The sequence below is a fragment of the Cryptosporidium sp. chipmunk genotype I genome (assembly GCF_004936735.1).
Source record: "Cryptosporidium sp. chipmunk genotype I strain 37763 chromosome Unknown contig_17, whole genome shotgun sequence".
NCBI classification, from domain to species: Eukaryota; Apicomplexa; class Conoidasida; order Eucoccidiorida; family Cryptosporidiidae; genus Cryptosporidium; species Cryptosporidium sp. chipmunk genotype I.
The window spans coordinates 617,225-637,566 of record NW_027125614.1 but is presented as its reverse complement, the minus strand read 5'-3'; the positions used below and the strand labels follow the sequence as shown (position 1 = coordinate 637,566).

Genomic DNA, 20,342 nt, shown 5'->3' with positions numbered 1-20,342 from the left:
TCTGTTTACTATTAATTTTGTAGATTCGAATTAAAGAATTATAAAAGTTTATTACTTCTCCCTGAACCAAATAGGTAATGACATTGTGTTTGTAGATTGTATATATAAGCTTTCTATACTGTTTCTCCAGTTCTTACTTTTGTTATCACCTTCAAAAAAATTTGACACTTGCTTTATTGCTTCAATTAAATTCTGAACGACTTGTTTAGTGTTCATATCAACTCTTGCAACGCGAACTCCAATACATTTACCTTTCTTAATACTCATAAATGTCGAGGATAGTGCGGACTCTAATGAATTCTTGAAATTTGATTCCCTAATTTTTATTGCTATTGGCATTTTATTTGCTTTAATAAAGAATGATCCTAAAAGTTTGGGCATCTTTTCAATTATACGGTCATCTGATAAAAACAGATCATATCCCGAGCAAAGTTCTCGTCTATCCTTATATGTACTATATTTCCTAGAAAGTTTGCTAACACTAATAACCTTTGAAATGACCTTGGGCTCGATGGTAGAAGAGCTTATCAATTCTTTCCATTTTCTCTGTGGGTCTTTGACAAATAAACAAACTTCGTTCCCGGGATGCTTATACAGTGAATTTGGGATTTTAATGCTGACGTGTTTACTTTTAACAAATTCCGGAGTATTAGATAAAGAAATAATCAAAGTAATAAATTGCGAATTTTTATTAAATAATAAATCTTCTGGAGATTTTTTTATTTTGAGAAGTTCTTTCAATGCGTTTACAGCATCTTCTAAGTGCTTCTGAGCTTTTATAGGGTCGCTCAACTTAAATTTATTCATATCAAAGAGAAAGAATCTATTTTGATTCTAAATAAATATTTCTGGATAATTTTGTCACCAATTGACAATAGAGACAAAGCAGATGATTCTTGCGGCTAAATGTGCGCGGTTAAATGTATTAAACTCATCATGAACATTTGCGAACTTCGAATTGTTAATCAATAAATATGAGCTGATTAGATGTCAGAAATAGAGAGTGGGTTTTTAATTTTAGATCCACAGTGGTGGATCGATGTTAATATATCTGATAGTGTGAGACATACACTATTCAAGCTACTTTATTCGTGCGTATTTCATACTAGCCATTCACTTTTCATTTACTATTCTGTACTTCCACAAGGTGATGATTATTGCCATGAAATCAATATATCATCTGAAAACCCTTCTGAAATTGATGGTAGTACCCACCCTTCATCGTTTATAAATTTAACTTATAAACATATCAACAGTATTGTTAAAGCATATGAAATAGCTCTTGATGTAATTGAAACGTTAAATAAAATTCCAACATTTGATATAAGATTTATTCCCGTTAAGAATGATTGCCTAAACCACATATATAAAACTATGGGGTTGAGTGACCAAACTCTATTCTGGTCTAATTCATTTAAGTTTTGCGAGAAACATGGTAATTTGGTGCAGTGCGCAAATATAATTAACGATATATTTTCTTGCATTTGCCGAAAAAATGTGTACTATATTAACTTTAACTCTGAAAGTACAAATTTAAATTCAATGCTTTGTAAAAAATATACTGCCCAGCTAATTTCACAAGGATTCAAAACTTTTGAAGTTTCAGATAACCTATCGATTCCATTATGGAAAAATCAACTTAATACAGTTCTAGAAAATGACAATGAGAATTTTTTTGATAGCCCCATTAACCGTACACTATTTGCAGGAACATTCGACAGGCTACACCCTGGACATAAAGTAAACATCACCGTTGCAACATGGTATGCAAAAGAATTGGTGATAATTGGTATAACTGACAAGCTGCTTAATGCTAATAAAAGTGATAACGATATAATTCAAGTAAGTTTATTTTGCCATATTTATAATAATTTATTGATTTCATTAAGGACTTTTCTTTTAGAAGTGCAAATGTTCATTCATTTATTTTCTCTTTATCTCCTGATATTTCTGTTGCCATATTGAGAATTTCAAGTATCGTTGGTGGAGCAGATATTTTTGAATTTGATGCGTTAATTGCAACACCAGAATCTTATAATAATGCAGCGAAGATTAATGATCTTAGATTGGCATGTGGTTCGCCAGTAGTTAAATTAGTTAAAGTTCCGTTTGTTTATAAACCTCTAGTAAGCCATTCAGAAGGAGGGGTAAAACTAACTAATGGACTATCAGTAAAGTTCTGCTCTACAGGGCTTAGACACTCACTGAAACAGAATCTGGATAACCCATTTAATTTATCCTTATTAAGAAAAATAATTGCATTGTCACTTGACAAAATGCATAGTTCAGAATTGATATGTAATGATATTTCTGCAATAACTAATATGATATTTTCATTTATTGATGATATAATTTTTGAAATTCTGTATGAATGGAGAACATTTCTTGGAGATGATAAGGGTAGAGCAGTTTTTGAAAAGTGGTTTGGTAAATTAATTTTAGAATTGGAAAAGGAAGGAAAAACGGTAAATTCAGATCCGGTAGGAAACGGCTCTTTTATTAGTATCTCTAAATACTTAACATTCATACTTATTTATCTCATATCGTCATTGAATTTAATAAAAAAAAATAAAGTGGAAATTTCGCACTATGTTCTGAACAAGATGTATTCATCGTTTAACAAATTATTAATTGATGGAGACAACAAAGAAAAGTGGGATTGTGAAAATACCGAATTCTGCGTTCCATACATATTTTGTTACTCTGATGTTGAAAACAACATTTTTTTTAGAAAAGCAGGCGACATAAAATATTCTGAATTCAAATACCAATTCGGAGATTTAATTGGAGATAAAGTTTTAAACCTAGCATTAAGCTACAAAAGCAGATCTAATAATGTTGATGCTTATGAGAATTACTACTTAACGTTCGAATTTGTTAAAAAAAGATTAAACAAATTTTTTCAAGTAAATGAGATTGAAAGTAGGTCGTTTTTCCAATGAAATATTCTTTCCCGAGTTGACGTTTCCAACTCTTCTACTCCTACAATCCATTCATATGTTTTTTTCTCCAGACCGATAATAGAAAAATAGAGAATAGGCATTTCTGAAATAAAAATATCATTTTCGTAATAGTCTAAGTATAGTTGTTTTGATTTCATTGTATCTCCAAATGGTATAATCTTAATATTTGCCGGGCTTACAGATTTTCTTTCACTTATTGCGAAAATTTCAATGTTAACAATTGAATTAACAGGGATTACTTGTTTGTTTCCAATTTTCTTTCCATTACACTTAATCTCAATACAAAATTCGTATCTAGATAGAAATTCAGGTATGAATAAATTTGCTGTTAGATTACCATCAGCTATAAGCTTTAACTCATTGTCAAACAAAATATTTGGAAAAAATGCTTTCCAATATAATAATGATGGATCTCTTCGCAGTTCAATTAAGCTTTTAATTGTTGTCTCAAAAACCCACCTATAACTTTTTTTTTCAGGCAAAAGTAGTACTTTTTTTCCCTCCAATAGATTTGAACGAAACGAAAGCTCTATAGGATACACTCTTGAGTTATTTTCTAATGTGAAAATAACCCAGATTTTGTCAACTTTCCATTTGTTGTTTAAATCCAAATAAACTGGTTGGAAGTTTAATTTGGGTATCAAGGAAATATTAGTTATTTTAGCAAATGGTGGAATATTTGAAAATAAATCGAATATTTGAGAAGAAATAATTATTTTCCCATCAATTTCGATCCAATGAGTTACTAGAAGCTTATATCTATTTATTTTGTGTATATTTGAACACTCAACAGTGATAATTGTTTCATCATCTTTCATAATGATATTTTCAAGTGAGAAAATTTCATTTGTAGTAGTTTCAATTTGATCTATAAATACTTCTGAAGATAATAATTTGATTTTTTTCTCAGATTCATAAGTTAGTTTTTTTTTTGATTTAATAACTACTTTACCATTGTTATTAATCAACAAATTTTGTTTCTGCTTATCATTTTTCTCCCAGAAAATAATATCATCATTTGAAATGTTTGGTACTACAAAAACATTTAAATATTGCTTTAAATAGTTCTTGTTATGGAAGAGTGCCAATTTCGAACCGAAGTTTACAAAATTTATTCCTGAAAATTTATATGTAACACCAATTATATTTAAGTTTCCTGGGTTTTTTGGAATCACAACAATTGCAACTTTCACTTCACCTAAAGTCGAGAATCTAGGACTTGGTGGAATTACTACCGAAACCGGTGATATGTCGCATTTCACTTCGCCTTCAATAATTACACTAAAACAGTCAAGGATAATGGGTATGAGGAAAGGATTAAATAATGATACATAAATTGTATACTGCTTCTCAGCTTGCCAAATTATATTATTTTGAGTTTCTGCTTGAGATTTACTGCGAATAAATGTTTCCTTTAAATCATTTTCAACTTTCTTTTCAAATGGGTTGTACAGAAATAAGTTTGATTGATTGACTTTCGAGTTAGTTAATATTGGAAGCTTTGCGCTATTGTTTTCTTTGAGAGGAACCCATTTAAACTCGGGTTGAAAAATAAACTTTGAATCAGAAAAAAAGGTAATTTTTGAAGCTTTACAAAAAATCCACGGAAAATTGTCTATTTTTAATATTTCACTTTCGCAATTAGAACAATAATTATTTATTTTTGCATTGAAGATAGAAGATAAAGTAATTTCATTGCTACATTTATAGCAGTCAGTATTTAATCTGCTTTGTTCAAATGTAACGTCGAAAATAAGTAGTAAATGCGTTGTATGCAACGAAGTATTGAATAAATGGTCCAATGATTCTATTGAGGTATAACCACGATTTTTATTGTTTGTAACCGAGTAATATGGTGCCCTTATTATTGGAAGTTGAATAGTATTGCTTATGATTGACAGCGAGTCTATGCACTTTGATTGAATTATTTTTAGTGTATCAAAATCGTATATCGGAGGAAAATATACAATTTTATCAAGTAATAGTAACAAAACTGTGGCAGATCTAGATGCACATCCAAATAATACGCTTGACTCAATCATTAATATCAAAGCTAGCATTTCATATCTAGATGGGTATGCTTTCAATCTTTGCAAATCGATTGTATTCATATAAAACTTTCGATATGCCTGAAGCATTGAGTGTACACCATAGCAAACAAAACTGTTAACAAAAGGTTTTAAGCATGCAAGTAGTTCATAATGGGTATTTGAGTACTCCAAGTCCTGATATATGTTCGAGTTTCCGTTAGTAATAAACACTGAGTAACACAAGGATAAATCATGTTGATATATAGAGAGATATTGCAAGTAATTATTTTCAAGATAAAGCTTCCCTGGAACGTAATGTTTTTCAAAGATAATATCCAATTTTCTTTCAGTTGCTTGCTCAAGTGTACAATTGTTTCCTAATAAAATATTTGAATTGTTGGAGATATTACATAGTGCACATTGGGTATGTGTTGAGTAATTGTCGTCTTCTTTTAGAATTTGAGCAGCTAAATTCTGAATGATTTGCAATTGATTAAAATGATTATTTCCACTATAAATGCTTAAATACCACTGATAAGCTGCACATGAAATGTAGTAGCTATGGTTATATATTTTGTTTTGATTGAATAGTTGCGACAGTTTAATTAGAATGACCCCTACTCTTCTTTTACTTCTAATAGTGAAATATATTTCTGCACATCCTATCAAAAACATTGCATAGTTATATAAGTCATTCCTCGAATATTCTGGTGGTATATTCAGATGAACAAACGGGTCCAAAAAGTCGATTATTATTTTCCTGTCTAAGTGGAAGTAACTTATAAAATTCTCTATTAAAAATCGAGATTTTTTAATTATTAACTCGTAAATTGAAACAGAAAACTCATGACTGTAGTTTAATTTTAAATTGTTATCAGATAATATAATTCCATTAGTCAAATTATATGTTTTCCAAAGTAAATTTAGAGAAAGATCAAGTTTTTTAAGAATTGCATCAAAAAAAATTTGTTTTCTTGATTGTATGTTATATGTTGAGTCATTGTGATTTGTAGAATTATAGTTAATTGATTGTAGGCTGACTTGTATAGGAGTAGGCAAATCTTGAATAAATGAGTTTAATGAATTAGATACCACCTCCCACCATTCTAAAGAGTTTTCAGAGTTAGAATAGAAATTATATAACAGTGCAGCCTGACCTTCAAAACAATGCGCTAAATAATAAACAAGATCTAAATCATAGTCTTCTATTAACTCGACTATTGAATTATAGTACATTGCAGATGATATAGGGAAGCCCAGAGTCAAATATATTCCTGCAATTTGCACTCTATATCTAATATTGTCTAAAATTTTGTCTTCCAAAGAGTCAGTTTTCATAATTTTGTCATAACCTTTATCAATATATTTATTAATAATTGAATTAAATTTGCAAAAAATATTTAAAATAACATTTTCTGCAAACTCGTCGATTGAATTGAATCGAATGCCATTTTGATCTTCGCAATTAAACTTTATCTCTTTCTTAATACCATCAATTATGTCAATTCCAACTCTATAAATAAATGGCTGGCCAAGGGTGCTTGCTTCATTACCAAGCATCTGATTATTGGAGTATTTTTCATAAGTAATGAAAATAACAATATGGTCAATACAAATAAATGATTTTGGAAGATTTGTCTTGTTGTTATACGAGCATATTGTAGTATAAACAGTGTTTATCTTAAAAGGTTTGGTTTCAAATATCGACCTATTTCGGTTTATATAGTCACATTTTGGGTTTGATTTGAGTTGATTAATATTCGACGAATAGTAAATTATTGAATTTTGAATCTGTTTTATTACATCATCAAACAGAGTAGTATCAGTCACTTGTGTCTTAACAAATAATACCTTAATAGACGAATGATCAATTATAGAAGTATAAATATTAACTGACATCCAGTCACTTTGTTTGAAGAGATCTCAGAAACACTGAGGGGAGAGGGGTAGTAAAAAATTCCGTTTACTCAAAAAGTAATTCTAATATACGAGTTAAATATATTTAAATTTAATTGAAAAATATGAAGATTCGGAAATATTATTTATTATCAATGATATTTTCGCAAAAATAAAGTTAATGATTTCAAAAAAATTTTTGTTTGCTCATCACGAATAAATGTTAATTTTGCTTCTCATTAAGATTTGCATATTGGCTTATTTTTATTAATATACATATATAAATTTGAATTTGTTTGTAAATCTTGCAAAAATAACACTTCATTCTGATAGATTTTTAATACAAATCAGAAACTAATCATTGGAAATTGGCCAATCAAAATTTTTAACATAATGCGCCACATTAGAGATTTTTAACTGTGATATTTAAAAAGATGTTTAGACTCCTATTAAACAAATATAATGCCAAGTCAAGAGCTGAGCAAGTTTATTCATCAAATAGATACCCATTGGGGAGACCCATTATATGCAAGTCGTAAAACTAGCTCGGGATGCATACTTGATATTGAAACATGGGAATATGCAAAATCAAGATCCAAATCGATTGGTATTTTGCTTGAAATGACTAATAACAACGGATCATATAAATATCCATTTTGTTTAGCAATATATTTTTCGGGGAAGTTGATGAATACTTTAAACAATAATCGAATATTCTTAAATGAATTTATTAAAATATTTATCGCAAAGCCGATGATTAATAAACTAAGCACATTACCATTGAATTATGGGCAAATTTTATTTTTTGATGAATTGTTATTTTTAGTAGAGCGAGGAAGTCTACTTCTTTTTTCATGGAGCCAGTCACGACTAGAATGGGTTCAAACCCCTGTACTCTATCTATTTAACGCGTTTATAAGAAATGAAGAACTGTTTAAATTGAAGAACTATATTTCATATTCAAGAATGAAAAGATCTGGATACAAATTTAGAACAAGTTCAAACAGAAGTATTACTAAATTCCAGGATAACATCAAACCGGAGAAAAATTTTTTAAATTGTATTGATGTAGAAGAATATATACGTGGCATTGTTATTAAACGAAAAATAACATTAAGTTCTATTAATTTAAATTCAGAAAGTTACTTGATAAAGAATTCAGAAAAAAAAACCAAGGATGAAGAGAAAAATGATGTGTTTTTTATATCTAAACAGCCTCATGATGTTTTTTTAATAAGAGGCAGAGTAACTGGATCAAATAATCATTTTGTCGTGAGCGTGATCTCAATAAATTCAGAAACTAGACTTAAAGCGTCAACCTATAAATTTCCCTAGTTTGGTTGTGTTGCGGGTAAAATTAATTGCTCTAGTCTAAAAATCCCAATATTAGCGGGAATAATTTTGTCTAGATGCTTTAAATAACTGTATACTGCAAGTGCTTGTAAGATGCCAAAATACGAAACCAATGAAGCTTTCTGCCAATGATGATTCAATACATGAGTTGGACAGTAAAAAATTCGATCTTTACCAAGAAGCTGATGTTACAAATGATTGCTATAGACATGAAAGATATATGAAACACCCTCATGCTGTTAGATTTGTTTTTGCTTGGATGCTTATAGCACAGATACTAAGGAACTACGATACGGGGGCGTTGCCAGTTCTCCTTGGGTTAATTTCTGATGAATTTGGACTTGATGAAATGAAGCTGGGAATTTTGGGTGCAGTACCGTATGTTTCTGCAATGGCAACTGCATTTGTTATGAATCACCCCCTTCAAAAATATAGCCAAAAATGGATAATAGTTACTTCCCTATTTTTCCTATCTTTTGGGCTTGCTTTGCTAATGTCTTCTACAACAAGCACATTATTGTATATTTCAAGGATAATAATGGGATCTATGCAAGCACCTTTGAGTATCTACATTCCTGTTTGGGTTGATGAATTTACACCTCCAAACAAACTTACAACATGGATGGGGGCATCACAAGTAACTATGATCATTGGAGTTGCTACTGGGTATTTAATTACTGGATTTACTTTGAATTATCATAATGGATGGAGATATTCTCTGCTTGTTCCCTGTTTATTACTTTTATTTATGTCTATTTGTCTTATGTTCACTAAAAGTGAATACTTTAACGTACAATATTTTAACCATGAAAGCAGGGGTTCAGAAATAGAAATGGGTGAAGGCAAAATAAACTCTAATGATTTAATTGGATTCGATAGACAAATTAAGGATGATAGTGCAGCAATTCAATGCTCGATCCCCTCATCATGTTCAACTGAGCTTGTTGAAAGCCCCTACAACTCTATCGCTATTTCAACTAAGTTTATTGCCATAAATAAGTCACAGGAAAATATATCTAGTTTTAATAACACTCCTTTCTCTTTTGATACTCGAGTTCGAAAAATATCAAACGATTTTTCTACTGAAATCACGAAATCTCAAATAGAAAAAAGTACAAATAATTTAAAAGATCCAAAAAATGGTGATGCAATTGAAAAACCAACTGGTTTTCAGCCAACACTGACCACTCACTATATTTCTATTTCTAGGTCACTGTCATTTTCGGAATTTACAAATGGAACGCCTCAGAGCTCAGAGCTCACAACTTTTAGTAATATTAATATCAAGCAACAGGAACCTTTGTTTAATTCAGCAAGCGAAGATAAGTCGGTATTATTGAATTCAAAATCAAGTGTTTTCAAAAGATTAATTGCGTGCCATAAGTGGAAATGCTTATTAGCAAATTCGACTTATATGCTTTCAATCACCATTTTGTCCGTTATTTATTACGTAGTTACTGCCGTACAATTTTGGACAACAAGGTATTTACAGCAAATATATACTACGAGAGATGGAATTATTTTCATGTCATTCTCTGCAACTGCCGTAATTGCCCCTACAACAGGGATAATATTTTCCGGCTTTATGATTGACTTTATCGGCGGATATAAAAGTGAACATGGATTATTTTACACTATGACATTTTGTATGGTTTCTGCAATATTTGCAACATTGTTCGGCGTGCTCGCACTTATTGTCGACAATTTTACCGTTACGATTGTTGGTATTTGGGGTTTGTTGTTTTTTGGATCATTTCTTGTTCCACCCATCACTGGTATTAGTGTCGGAGTTGTTGAGCCACAAATACGTCAATTTGCAACAACAGTTGCAATGGTAACCTACCATGTATTTGGATTTGCCCTTGGGAGCCTTTTGCCGGGTGCAGTGCTACAATTATCAGGTATTACTAGATCAGGAATGACTATAGTTTATGGATTCTCAGGATTAGGTGTAATAGCCAATTTTTTTTCTTGTATTATTGCATACAGGAGACTCCGTGCGTCAAAAGAAGGTACTAGTAGTAGTGCTTGAGCTCGAATTTTCTTCCACAACATAATTCCCAATAATTTTATATTTTTAAAAATGATTATTCAATTTTTATTCATTTAATTAATAATAATAGCATTGCTGTTATTACTGTAGAAGCCAATAAAAAATTTCTCACATTTTTTTTAATGTCACGATTATCTCTTAATGCACTCTTAAACAATTGGTAGCTGTTTTCCTTTAAAATGATTGAATTTACTTCCAAAGTTTTAAGATCTTCACAGTTGATTAGCATCGTTTTGAGACTGTCTTTCAATGTCGTTTTAATTTTTTCTGCCATAAAGTTTGCAAAGTCAGTATTTTTAAAGTTAATTCTTTCCATTAAAATCTCGATTTGCATTTTTACATTAAGAGGTTCATTGCAAATAAGTTCAGTTACTTGCATATCTAAAATTGACTCATGTAAAATACTTTCAACTCTGAACTCTATTTCGCCATAATTGCTACTGTTTACTCGATTCTTTGAGAGAATTGTGCTCTTTAGTGACATTTTCAATTCTCGAAAAATTTCATCTACATCAAAATTCGTATTAAGTTTGTCAACTAGGAGAATTATAAGTAGTTTGGCACTGTATTCTTTCTTTAGAAATATCTATGAGCCGAATGATTCTTTAATTCAATAAAAAGCAGCACATACCGTATATCCATTCTGCCATTTTAATTTCTTATAAAAAGTATCATTTAGTTTATTTAAAGCAGAATTCACAATTTTATAAATATATGAACTAAATCGTATTTTAATAAGAAAAGGGCAGTCTAAGCTGAATGTGGAAACTCACAAAGATCCAAAATTAAACTTACCCTTGGCAAAATGAGAAATTCTAACGGAGAGGTCACTCAACAAACACAATCCTAAATAATCAACTCTACATGGACCAGTTGACTTAAACATATCGTGGATTGAAATAACGATATTTATTCATCATTAAATTTTCTGGATTGATTTTTATTTAATGAAGGATATGCTAATATATACATTCTCAATTGTTTTGTGAAAGCCCACAACATTAAGACATAACGTTATGTATTTACGTGGAAATTATCATCGGGTAATAAAAAAATGTTTGACTACAGATTATTTTTTTTTAAGGTTTAAAAAAGTATATCGATTTGTAAGTATATTGTTTTAACGTTAGCATGATATAATCGTTTATTATGCATTATGGTGCAAATAAAGTAGTATCTGCAGCGATCATTCCGCAGAATAAGTTCATGAACAACTGCACTATTAATGGCGTTCAAAGTAATATTCATAATTTCCATTCACATGTAGAAAGTAATAATTATCAGCCTTTATCTCCATGCATTAATGATTTGGATATTATTAATATGAACCAGCGCCCATTTATTTTACATAAGCAATTTACACCGCCACAAACTCCAAATAATCTTCGTTGTGCTTCTCTATCACCATTTTCTAGATTGGATAATTTGCAATTCAAAGGGCCCAATAATATTTTAATTCAGAAATATTCAACACAAATTATTATGCCGTCCTTAACTTCGAGGCGTGATGGCTTGAACACGCCTTCAGTTTCATTCAAAAAACTCAATGGATTTCAGCACTGTAATATGCAAGGTTCACAATCATCCCCATACAATTTACATGCGGTTCCAGGAGCACCTAGCACTAGAGAAACTTATTTCCCTTCTAGGCAGTCAAACCTGATTTTATCAGACAATAAGGGCAAAAACTTAACTGATAGAATAAGCACAATTAAATTGCCAAGCTATGAAAAAAATAAAGTTCCGAAAAACGAAAGGTGCTTATTTTCTGTGAATACCCAGGAATTACCACTAAAAAATGGAAATTCTGTTAACAAAGTGGCTAGAACAGATAGCACTTTTAAAAGCTCTCAAAACAGCTCTTTTTTGACAAAAGTTGAGCAACAAGAAACAAAATATACCGATACTAATTCAGAATACCCTTCAGAAACTTTTTCCCAAATTACTTCAAACAATGGAATCATTGAAATAAAAAAAGATTTGATAAAAAGAGTCCCAGATGCGAGTAATGGTGTTTTACAAAGACTAAAACCAAATGAATATATAAAGATGGATGACTTAATGTTAGAACCTGCCACTCAGAGAGGATCATTTGGAGTTGTTTTCAAAGGTAAAATTAGATCTGGAGTGTGGTCAAATAAAGAAGTTGCAGTAAAGCGGTGGAAATTTGATAATGAAAGCAGAATATCGGAAGAACACTTTAAATCACTTGAGAGGGAAGTTTACGCATATAGGTTACTACGCCATCCGAATATTTGTTCCTATATTGGAGTTTGCTTAGAGCCTGGGTTCTATGCAATAATTACTGAGTATCTGGCAAATGGAAATCTTTTTGAACTATTATATGAGAATAAAGTTGTAGTTTCTGCTTCTGACAGATTAAAAATCTCAAGGCAACTTTGCGATGCAGTTAACTTTATTCATAACAATAATATGATTCATCGTGATATAAAAACAGCTAATATTATTTTGGATCATTCGAATAATGTCAAATTGTGCGATTTTGGACAAACCAGAACAATGAATGTTGGAACAAAGACTAGCTCGCCCGGAGTTATTCTGGATGAAAATGGTGGGTCACCTAGGTACATGGCACCCGAATGTTTTTATATTGGAAGGTCTATAGATGAGAAGTCGGATATATGGGCTGTTGCATGTTGCTTATTAGAAATTTTTGGTGGTCCCATACCTTTTTTTGAGTATTCTTCAAATGAAGAGGTAATTAATGCAATTGTAATTGAGAAGAAGAAGCCAAAAATTCCACCATGGTTTCACCCTTCCATATCTAATTTGCTCTCAAAGTGTTTTGAACGAAAGCCATTCAATAGACCATCTTCATATGAAGTTCTAATGACCCTAAATGGGATAAACTCTGAAGATATTAGGAGATATGGCATGAACGTCAAGAGGGACATTAACGGTGACTTGGCACCGGGAAACAATGCAAATTGCAGTAGTGGTAGCATAGGAAATGGAAGAAGAATAGTAGGAAACTGTGTGGGAGTAGCACAACAGAAAAGGATAGTTGTCAGGGAACTCCCTACATATGATTAGTGCATAATCTATAGGTTATATTTAATTTATTATTTCTATAGTACTGTGAGAGTCACGAATTTCAAAGTAAAGCACCTTAGGTATCTGTGGCTCAATGCAACAGCCACACTTTATCACTAAAGCTTCAATCGTTGTATAAATGTGGCACACCCATTAATTTATAGCAGAAATAAACAGGTGTTAAACATTCGGTTATTATTGCGAACCTGAGAAAATCATTTTGCTGAAGTCACAGAATGATAAAGAGAGTTCGCATAAAATTAAGGCAATTCTGCGGTTAGACAGTTGAGTGCTTGATAAATTGAAAGTTATCTTTTGTCTTCATTCTCTCCAGGATAATACGTACTTGCGAAGATCCAACTATGCAAGAATGAATTGTCAGTTTATGCGCAATACGACCAACAAGTCATTAATATCCGTGTTGGAGATACCTGCGCAAAAGGAATGTATGTTTCCCAATATACAATCCATGAAACCTTACCGATGAAACATGGAATTTAGTGGTAATTCTTTTTTGCAAGGTGAAAAAAACTACCAAGCCAATAAAAGAGGTTTGGTGCGAGTGTACTTGCTAGCAAAGGTTAATCAGAATAGATGAAAAGTTATTATCTATTTATTGCGGTAAAAGCAAACAAGTCGAAAAAGAAATCCATTGATTCAAAAGATTAATGGCGCTCAAAAAATAAGTCATCTTCTCTTTCTAAAACGGTTTCTGTTCTCTATCTGCCTCCTCTCCTCTGCATTTTCAATAATAGGAAAGAGCCTAGCATTGTCATCTGAATCATATTCTAAGTCAGCACGATTTCCCCATTCACAAAAATTCCCATATGAGACAAATCTTGTAGATTCCCTGTCGATATTAACATCATTTGTATGGGTCTCGAAATTTGCGCCAAATGAATAGTTACTAGACGTATCATCTTCGTATTGATCGCCAATATATAAAGTTGAATTAACTGGCCCATTAGTGATATAATTGTTTTTCATATGATTGAACTTTTTAATAAAATAAGTTATTTCATCGAAAACCTGTTTTAAAGCGCTATAAAGCAACTCGGAAAACAATTCTGCTGGCAGATTTAAATCAGAAATTAGGCATCGAATATATTCTTTTAGCTGATTTGTGGGATTGAAAATATTCCACTTAAACCTATCATTTACAATAATATCTTCGTATGACTCATTTAAACGAATTTCACAGATTAATAGCGAGTCGTTTCCTGGATTAATATTAGAGACCAACGTTACATAAAGAAATTGTAAATATAAGCTTTTATAATTCTCTATCTCTCTTACTAACCAATTAAATACTTTTTTCTTCTCACTATTGTTCATGAATATAGATAAATGTCTCTCACGACTGAGATTCTCAACGAAGCCCCATAGGGCAGTGAAGTCTGATACGGACGACCAAATAAATTTCTCGGATTTAAAGTTTTTTCCTTTCAATGTAGACAGAATTGCCGATGATTTAGATTTAGGAACCGAAGAAACAATGCCATTTTCAATCGCATAATTGTCAGAGAACGAGCTTGAAATAAAGTGTCGCAGGTTTACTGATAATGGTATCAATATAGGTTCTAAAATTCTTGAAGTTAAGTCGTAATTCTTATTAAATTTCAAATGATTATCATTCAATCTACAGGAATGATTTAATTCTGTAAATTCTATTAAAGCATTATCATTGACAAACGACGAAATTGGGCCACTAGAGAAATCTTCAATAAAAAATGTCTTAGTCTTTCTCGTTTTTGTAGGAATCACTGGACATCCAACACATGAACTGAACAGTAAAATATTTTTCCTTAAACATTCATCATTTGAAAAATCATCTGCAAGCTTTGTTTTCGATTCCTTTGAACGAAATATTGCGCCCTCAGAACCAATTTTACATCCTTGGCTTTCATTCATATCTTTTTTTTCAAATTCTAAATTATTGTATTGGCTAGAATTTAAACGATCAAAATTCTCAGGATTCTGTAAGATCGAGTCCTCATTGAGTCCATCTTCAGATGTATTTCTCCTGGGAAGAGTTCTTTTCTTTTGGCTGGTTTCTCCATTTTTTTTAGAGCTCGAAATTTTGGGTGCTGTTAATGGGTCATGAGAAATTAATCCTAAATTTATCTTTTTATAATATTCACATAACTTAAATACAACATCTTTCTTTCTATTAATTGAAATGGTCTTAGTGCAAGGATCCCTTAAAATTATACTCAAAATAGATTGATTTATTCCTGTTGTAGCAGAAATGTGAGTTTGTCTTAACCCTGTATTACGTAAAAAATCGAATGTCTTGCTTGTTATTCTTTTAACATCTGCAATTGTAATATTTTCTAGTTGAGTATTTTCAAGAAGATGGTCTTCAAATATCAGCTTTTTTTCGGGTGTAACTGAGTCTTGAGGGTGTTTTTCCACCGATTTGTCTGAGCCGTCATGACTCTCGATCGATAATACATTTTTTATTTTTTTTCTACCCATTTTTAATTGAAATAATGTTCTAATTTGATTAGCGCCATAATTTTATTGAATCTATACTAAAAAAAATTAATATAAAATGCCAAATCGGTAAAACCGTTTGAACATAACACAAAATGATCGTTCCCCAAAGAGATAAAACTTTAGAACACAAATACACCTATTAATTCTAACTATGTTTATTTTCTAATTGATTATTCCTGAATAACCTTTTATTCTCACTTCTTTTAAGGATCCCCACACGTTTGCATAACCCCACAAGTACACATGGCAAAAAAAAACTGTAACTTCATCAGACACAATCATGGAATTTAAATATATAGTTGTTTGTGTGATTTTATATTTAACTTATGATGCAATTGAAGCTGATTCTATTCACAATCGAATTCAACTAGGAAGTTTTGCGGAGTACGACATATTGGATATTATCGTCAATTCAAAAAGGTCAGGTAGAAACTTAAGAAGAAACTTCTCAAGTTTGGGAATTGGCCGGCAATTCAAGAGTCCTGTTGAACCATCCTATATAAAAATCAACCATGGAGCATATAAGGAACAAAATAGAGAACAAACTATACGCACATCATCCAGCCCTATGCTCATTAGTTTAAACTATTCAATAGCCAACCAAATCGAAGTAAATAGCACTGGCACAATATCAGTGAAATGTTGCAGTACTATTGTTTCACCCGATATAGTTCCAAAAGTGAATGCAACACACACAATTGATTTAATTGACTAGTACTTCACGACATATAAATTAATAAATATTAGTAATTAATGCTATTTAGCAGTACAAATTGAGTTAGAGATAATCTAAGTTAATTACCCGCGCTTTGATGATTCAGCTTCAACATGCCTGCATGCAAAATGATAATAAGAGTAAACATACCGTAGCACAATGCTATCTGGAGAATTGTATGGATCTTGATTTATTGCTCGAATTAGGGAATCTTTTAGTTCATCAAAAACGCTATTCATAGTGGCGTTAAAAAAATTTTGGGGGGCATTGGAATAGCATAAACCTTTTTTTTCCAGTGAAACTTTTATTAAACTCGTCATGAGATTTGACATCAACTTTATTGTATTCTCATTCAATTCACTCCTTGCTAATAACTTGCAGTTGTCAAAGATGTGATATTTAGCAATCTGCTCTTGATGCAATAAACTTTCTCTCTTATAAGTCTCATCATTTTCCATATATAACTTTATATTGGCATGTATGTCCTTTTTACTTATTTTTCTTTGAGTTGCAACAGAGACAATTAAGTTATTATCAGAGGATCTTAAAGTGTTCACTTCTTTGAAATTATTTCCACAAGGCAATTTATCCTCTAAATAATGTAATTTTTTATTGTTGTAGATGTTATTTATAAGTTCGCCAATATACACTTCCGGCTTTGGGCTCAGATTCGAAAGCAAGTACTCGGCTAGGTCGCGGCAAAAAGCAAATGTACCCAATTCTGTACACCGTTGCTTGTATCTTTCAAGTTTGTTGCTTATTACTTGCCGATTTTCCTTGTACCCTAAAGACAACTTCTGGAAAACATTATAGGCGTGCATCTCAAGTTGTGCGCTTGCATATTTTCTCGCTGAAAGCAACTGCTTTTTATCTGCATTTTGTATTCTCTTTTCAATGCTAATTGAGAAATCATTCAACATTGCAATTTTAAGGGATGGCTCACATTTATCCCTGCATATTGCAAGCACATATTGAATAACTAGAGACGTTAAAAACAGAATTAAAATGTTGTTCATTGCTCAATTTAATTAATAACGAGACATTAGTGCGATACCGGAATAAAACGAGTTTTGAGCGCGGCTGAAAATATGACGTTAGACATGCATTAATATAAAATATATTTTCTAGAAGCCCTATTTTGAAAATCAAGTGGCAGAACTATAGCTAAGATTAATCTTTTGCTGCTAATATGGGTTTATACTGCTCATCAACAATACTAATACATCTATTAATAGACTCTGAAATTCCTTCTGTAGATTTTCCATTAACCAACTTTGGGAAATGTTCATTTTGGTCACGTAAAGCAATAATTATTCTTGCAAGAATCAACTGCGAGTGTTTTGAATCTACAGTTATTCTACGGCTATTAATTTCTTTAATGCGGATACTTTGTAATTTTTCAACATAATCTTCATATAAAGATAGTAGTGTAATAATATCTTCAAATTTAGCTGAAAAAATACCTTTTTTTTGTTTATCCTCTATATACTTCAAAAGCTTAGTTGCTTTATTGGAAATGTTATTAGAAGATTTTAAAAATGAATCAATTGTTATCATTGTCTTGTTTAATTTTTGAATGTCGTCATTAAGAGACTTAAGTACTACAACGAAAGAATTAAGTGTTTGATATGCATTTTTAAGCTTTCTCTCTTTAATTAAGAGAGCACGTCTTAGCGCTGCACCAGGGCTAATTTGGTCTAATTTTTCCTGCAAATCGTTCAATAGTATGTTTACACATTGGCTAAGTCCTGCAATTGAGCGCTTAGTATTTGTAAATTCTAAGAATGTCATTCCAATAATATGCTTATTATCATTGGATAATGCATATATTAAATTTCTAATTTTCGTAGCAATATTATCCGAGTCAATATCCTTACCATCATCTAAAGAATTCTTAGCAAAATTTTTAGTTAAATCGTTGACTGGCTGGTCACCAAACTCGTAATTAATTTCTGCGGAGCCTTCATCCTGCAAAGTAATTGGAAGTTCTTCAACAAAATATTGCTTAGAAAGATTACGAATTTCGCCTGTATTGTATTCATTAACTTTTGACGCAATAACATTGCAAAGCCTACCAACCCAAGAATAAAACTGACTTTGAGTGGGAGATCTGACTCCTCTTGCAAGCGCAAAATAATGCATCAAGTCAATGCACCTTTTGGTAATAAAAAAAGGACCCATAAATGTTGCAAAAGTTATAGAGTCTTTATATGGAAATATATCCTTGTATGGCGCAACTTCAGTAAATACTGTTTTAATGGCTTTCTCTACATTTGAAGTTAATAGATAAAGAGTAACGTCATCTAAACCCATAGGCCTGAAGCCACTTGAAATCTTTCTTGCCTCACATTCCTGATAATATTGCTCCAATATCGAGCTAACATCAGCAGGGTCTGGTGGATGAAAATACGTCTCTGCAGGTTCCATAATAGTTTTAAGTTTTTCACCAGTCATTGGTAGTGCATTATAACCAGATTTATACCCTGCTTCTATAACCCTATGCATCTTTTTCCACTGTGAAAAATCAACCATCACTCCTGGTATCCACATAAGAGCCTCCTCATTAGGCTGAATTAAATATCTGATCGTAACATCGGGGTATTTGGAAATAATCTGTCTAACTACAGACGTTGATGAAACCATATCTGAAAGAATACCCAATGATTGTAAAACAATATAGTATAATGGAAGCTGATGGGGGCTTCTGTGGTCCTCTCCTTCTAAAAAGGAAGTATTTCTCTTCAATCCTCGTGGTTCTTCTGCGGATATAAAATCAATGACAACATCTCTAGGAGTCTTAGCCTTCCCTACTGCAATACAACGTTTAATTGCAGTTTCAAGATCTCCAGCAGCAATAAAACCACCATCCACATGATATCCAAGGTTTCTCAAGTACTTAATTGGGAATATTCCTGGAATTGTGCCTGAACCTATCACTGCCTCTATTATTTCCTCAAGTTCTAATTGTTCAGTAAAAATGTGCGCAGTTCTGTCTGTGTAACGCATTGTATTCGTAAAGAAAAGTCTTTGCTTATGCTTTCTGTGCAAAAAAAGCTCCCTTAATAATTTTCTTGCCGGAGAATTATCACATAAATATCTAAATGGATTTCTGGAACTAATCCAGCCTTTAAGAAATGAAACTGCCCACCTTGCATAATTTTTTTTTAAAGGTGTCTTGCATGTTGTAATATCCTTTTGCCTTGCCATCTTCCAGAGTATTACAAGCTCAGTAGTCCAAGCTAGTTCTTCCCCAGGTGGATGAAATTGAGAAGTTAATGCATTTATTGCTCCAATCGAAGTTCCACCTACGAGATCCCATCTTAGTTTTTTTCCATTGTCATGGTATTTTTGAGCAATACCACGTACAACACCAGCCTGCCAGGGGCCTTTGTTCGAACCAGATGACATAATGAGTGCATAGCATACATTATTATGGGCATCTTCTAAATGGTGTCTGTTTGGAATAGGGATACCTTTCTTTGAAAATTTACAAAGGACTGAATATGCATTAATAAAAAGGTACAATGAAAAAAGCTGGAGTATTCGCATCATTAAATATTAATAATTTTGTTAAATTTCGCATATCAGCACAAAAGAATAACTTCTCCTTTTTTCCTTTTTTTTTTACTAAAGACTCACATGAATTAAAAAAAAATTCAGAGCGGTAACTCTTATCTTGCCTATGTATTGTCGTTGAATCCGCCCTATTGTCAAAAAAGTATTGAGAAATATTGCATGTGATAAATTTAAATTTTCTGTTAAACAAACACTTAATAACG

At 31.7% G+C, this 20,342-nt stretch overlaps 10 protein-coding genes across 10 annotated transcripts; 4 read left to right on the top strand and 6 right to left on the bottom strand.

Annotated features, from left to right (window-relative positions):
• Positions 1 to 51: 51 nt before the first annotated feature.
• Positions 52 to 807, bottom strand: ELE39_001238 (uncharacterized protein; the record flags this gene model as incomplete). Its single annotated transcript, XM_067344277.1, has 1 exon — positions 52 to 807. One exon carries the CDS (start codon positions 805 to 807, stop codon positions 52 to 54), a length of 756 nt encoding a protein of 251 aa, XP_067200315.1.
• Positions 808 to 987: 180 nt separating this feature from the next.
• ELE39_001237 (cytidylyltransferase (HIGH family) exon-1) lies at positions 988 to 2,942 on the top strand (the record flags this gene model as incomplete). The annotated part of the gene is made up of 2 exons (XM_067344276.1): positions 988 to 1,842; positions 1,890 to 2,942. 2 exons carry the CDS (start codon positions 988 to 990, stop codon positions 2,940 to 2,942), a joined length of 1,908 nt encoding a protein of 635 aa, XP_067200314.1.
• Positions 2,943 to 2,982: 40 nt separating this feature from the next.
• Positions 2,983 to 6,892, bottom strand: ELE39_001236 (large low complexity; the record flags this gene model as incomplete). Its single annotated transcript, XM_067344275.1, has 2 exons — positions 2,983 to 3,045; positions 3,143 to 6,892. 2 exons carry the CDS (start codon positions 6,890 to 6,892, stop codon positions 2,983 to 2,985), a joined length of 3,813 nt encoding a protein of 1,270 aa, XP_067200313.1.
• A 459-nt stretch (positions 6,893 to 7,351) lies between these two features.
• On the top strand, positions 7,352 to 10,274 carry ELE39_001235 (major facilitator superfamily transporter; the record flags this gene model as incomplete). The annotated part of the gene is made up of 2 exons (XM_067344274.1): positions 7,352 to 8,202; positions 8,336 to 10,274. The coding sequence occupies 2 exons, from the start codon at positions 7,352 to 7,354 to the stop codon at positions 10,272 to 10,274; spliced, it is 2,790 nt and encodes a 929-aa protein (XP_067200312.1).
• Positions 10,275 to 10,344: 70 nt separating this feature from the next.
• On the bottom strand, positions 10,345 to 10,779 carry ELE39_001234 (uncharacterized protein; the record flags this gene model as incomplete). Its single annotated transcript, XM_067344273.1, has 1 exon — positions 10,345 to 10,779. One exon carries the CDS (start codon positions 10,777 to 10,779, stop codon positions 10,345 to 10,347), a length of 435 nt encoding a protein of 144 aa, XP_067200311.1.
• Positions 10,780 to 11,444: 665 nt separating this feature from the next.
• On the top strand, positions 11,445 to 13,349 carry ELE39_001233 (Tyrosine kinase-like; the record flags this gene model as incomplete). The annotated part of the gene is made up of 1 exon (XM_067344272.1): positions 11,445 to 13,349. One exon carries the CDS (start codon positions 11,445 to 11,447, stop codon positions 13,347 to 13,349), a length of 1,905 nt encoding a protein of 634 aa, XP_067200310.1.
• A 687-nt stretch (positions 13,350 to 14,036) lies between these two features.
• ELE39_001232 (SNF5 like) lies at positions 14,037 to 15,827 on the bottom strand (the record flags this gene model as incomplete). Its single annotated transcript, XM_067344271.1, has 1 exon — positions 14,037 to 15,827. One exon carries the CDS (start codon positions 15,825 to 15,827, stop codon positions 14,037 to 14,039), a length of 1,791 nt encoding a protein of 596 aa, XP_067200309.1.
• Positions 15,828 to 16,128: 301 nt separating this feature from the next.
• Positions 16,129 to 16,563, top strand: ELE39_001231 (uncharacterized protein; the record flags this gene model as incomplete). Its single annotated transcript, XM_067344270.1, has 1 exon — positions 16,129 to 16,563. One exon carries the CDS (start codon positions 16,129 to 16,131, stop codon positions 16,561 to 16,563), a length of 435 nt encoding a protein of 144 aa, XP_067200308.1.
• An 83-nt stretch (positions 16,564 to 16,646) lies between these two features.
• ELE39_001230 (uncharacterized protein) lies at positions 16,647 to 17,579 on the bottom strand (the record flags this gene model as incomplete). Its single annotated transcript, XM_067344269.1, has 1 exon — positions 16,647 to 17,579. One exon carries the CDS (start codon positions 17,577 to 17,579, stop codon positions 16,647 to 16,649), a length of 933 nt encoding a protein of 310 aa, XP_067200307.1.
• Positions 17,580 to 17,733: 154 nt separating this feature from the next.
• Positions 17,734 to 20,112, bottom strand: ELE39_001229 (secreted alpha beta hydrolyse; the record flags this gene model as incomplete). Its single annotated transcript, XM_067344268.1, has 1 exon — positions 17,734 to 20,112. One exon carries the CDS (start codon positions 20,110 to 20,112, stop codon positions 17,734 to 17,736), a length of 2,379 nt encoding a protein of 792 aa, XP_067200306.1.
• Between the last annotated feature and the right edge of the window lie 230 nt (positions 20,113 to 20,342).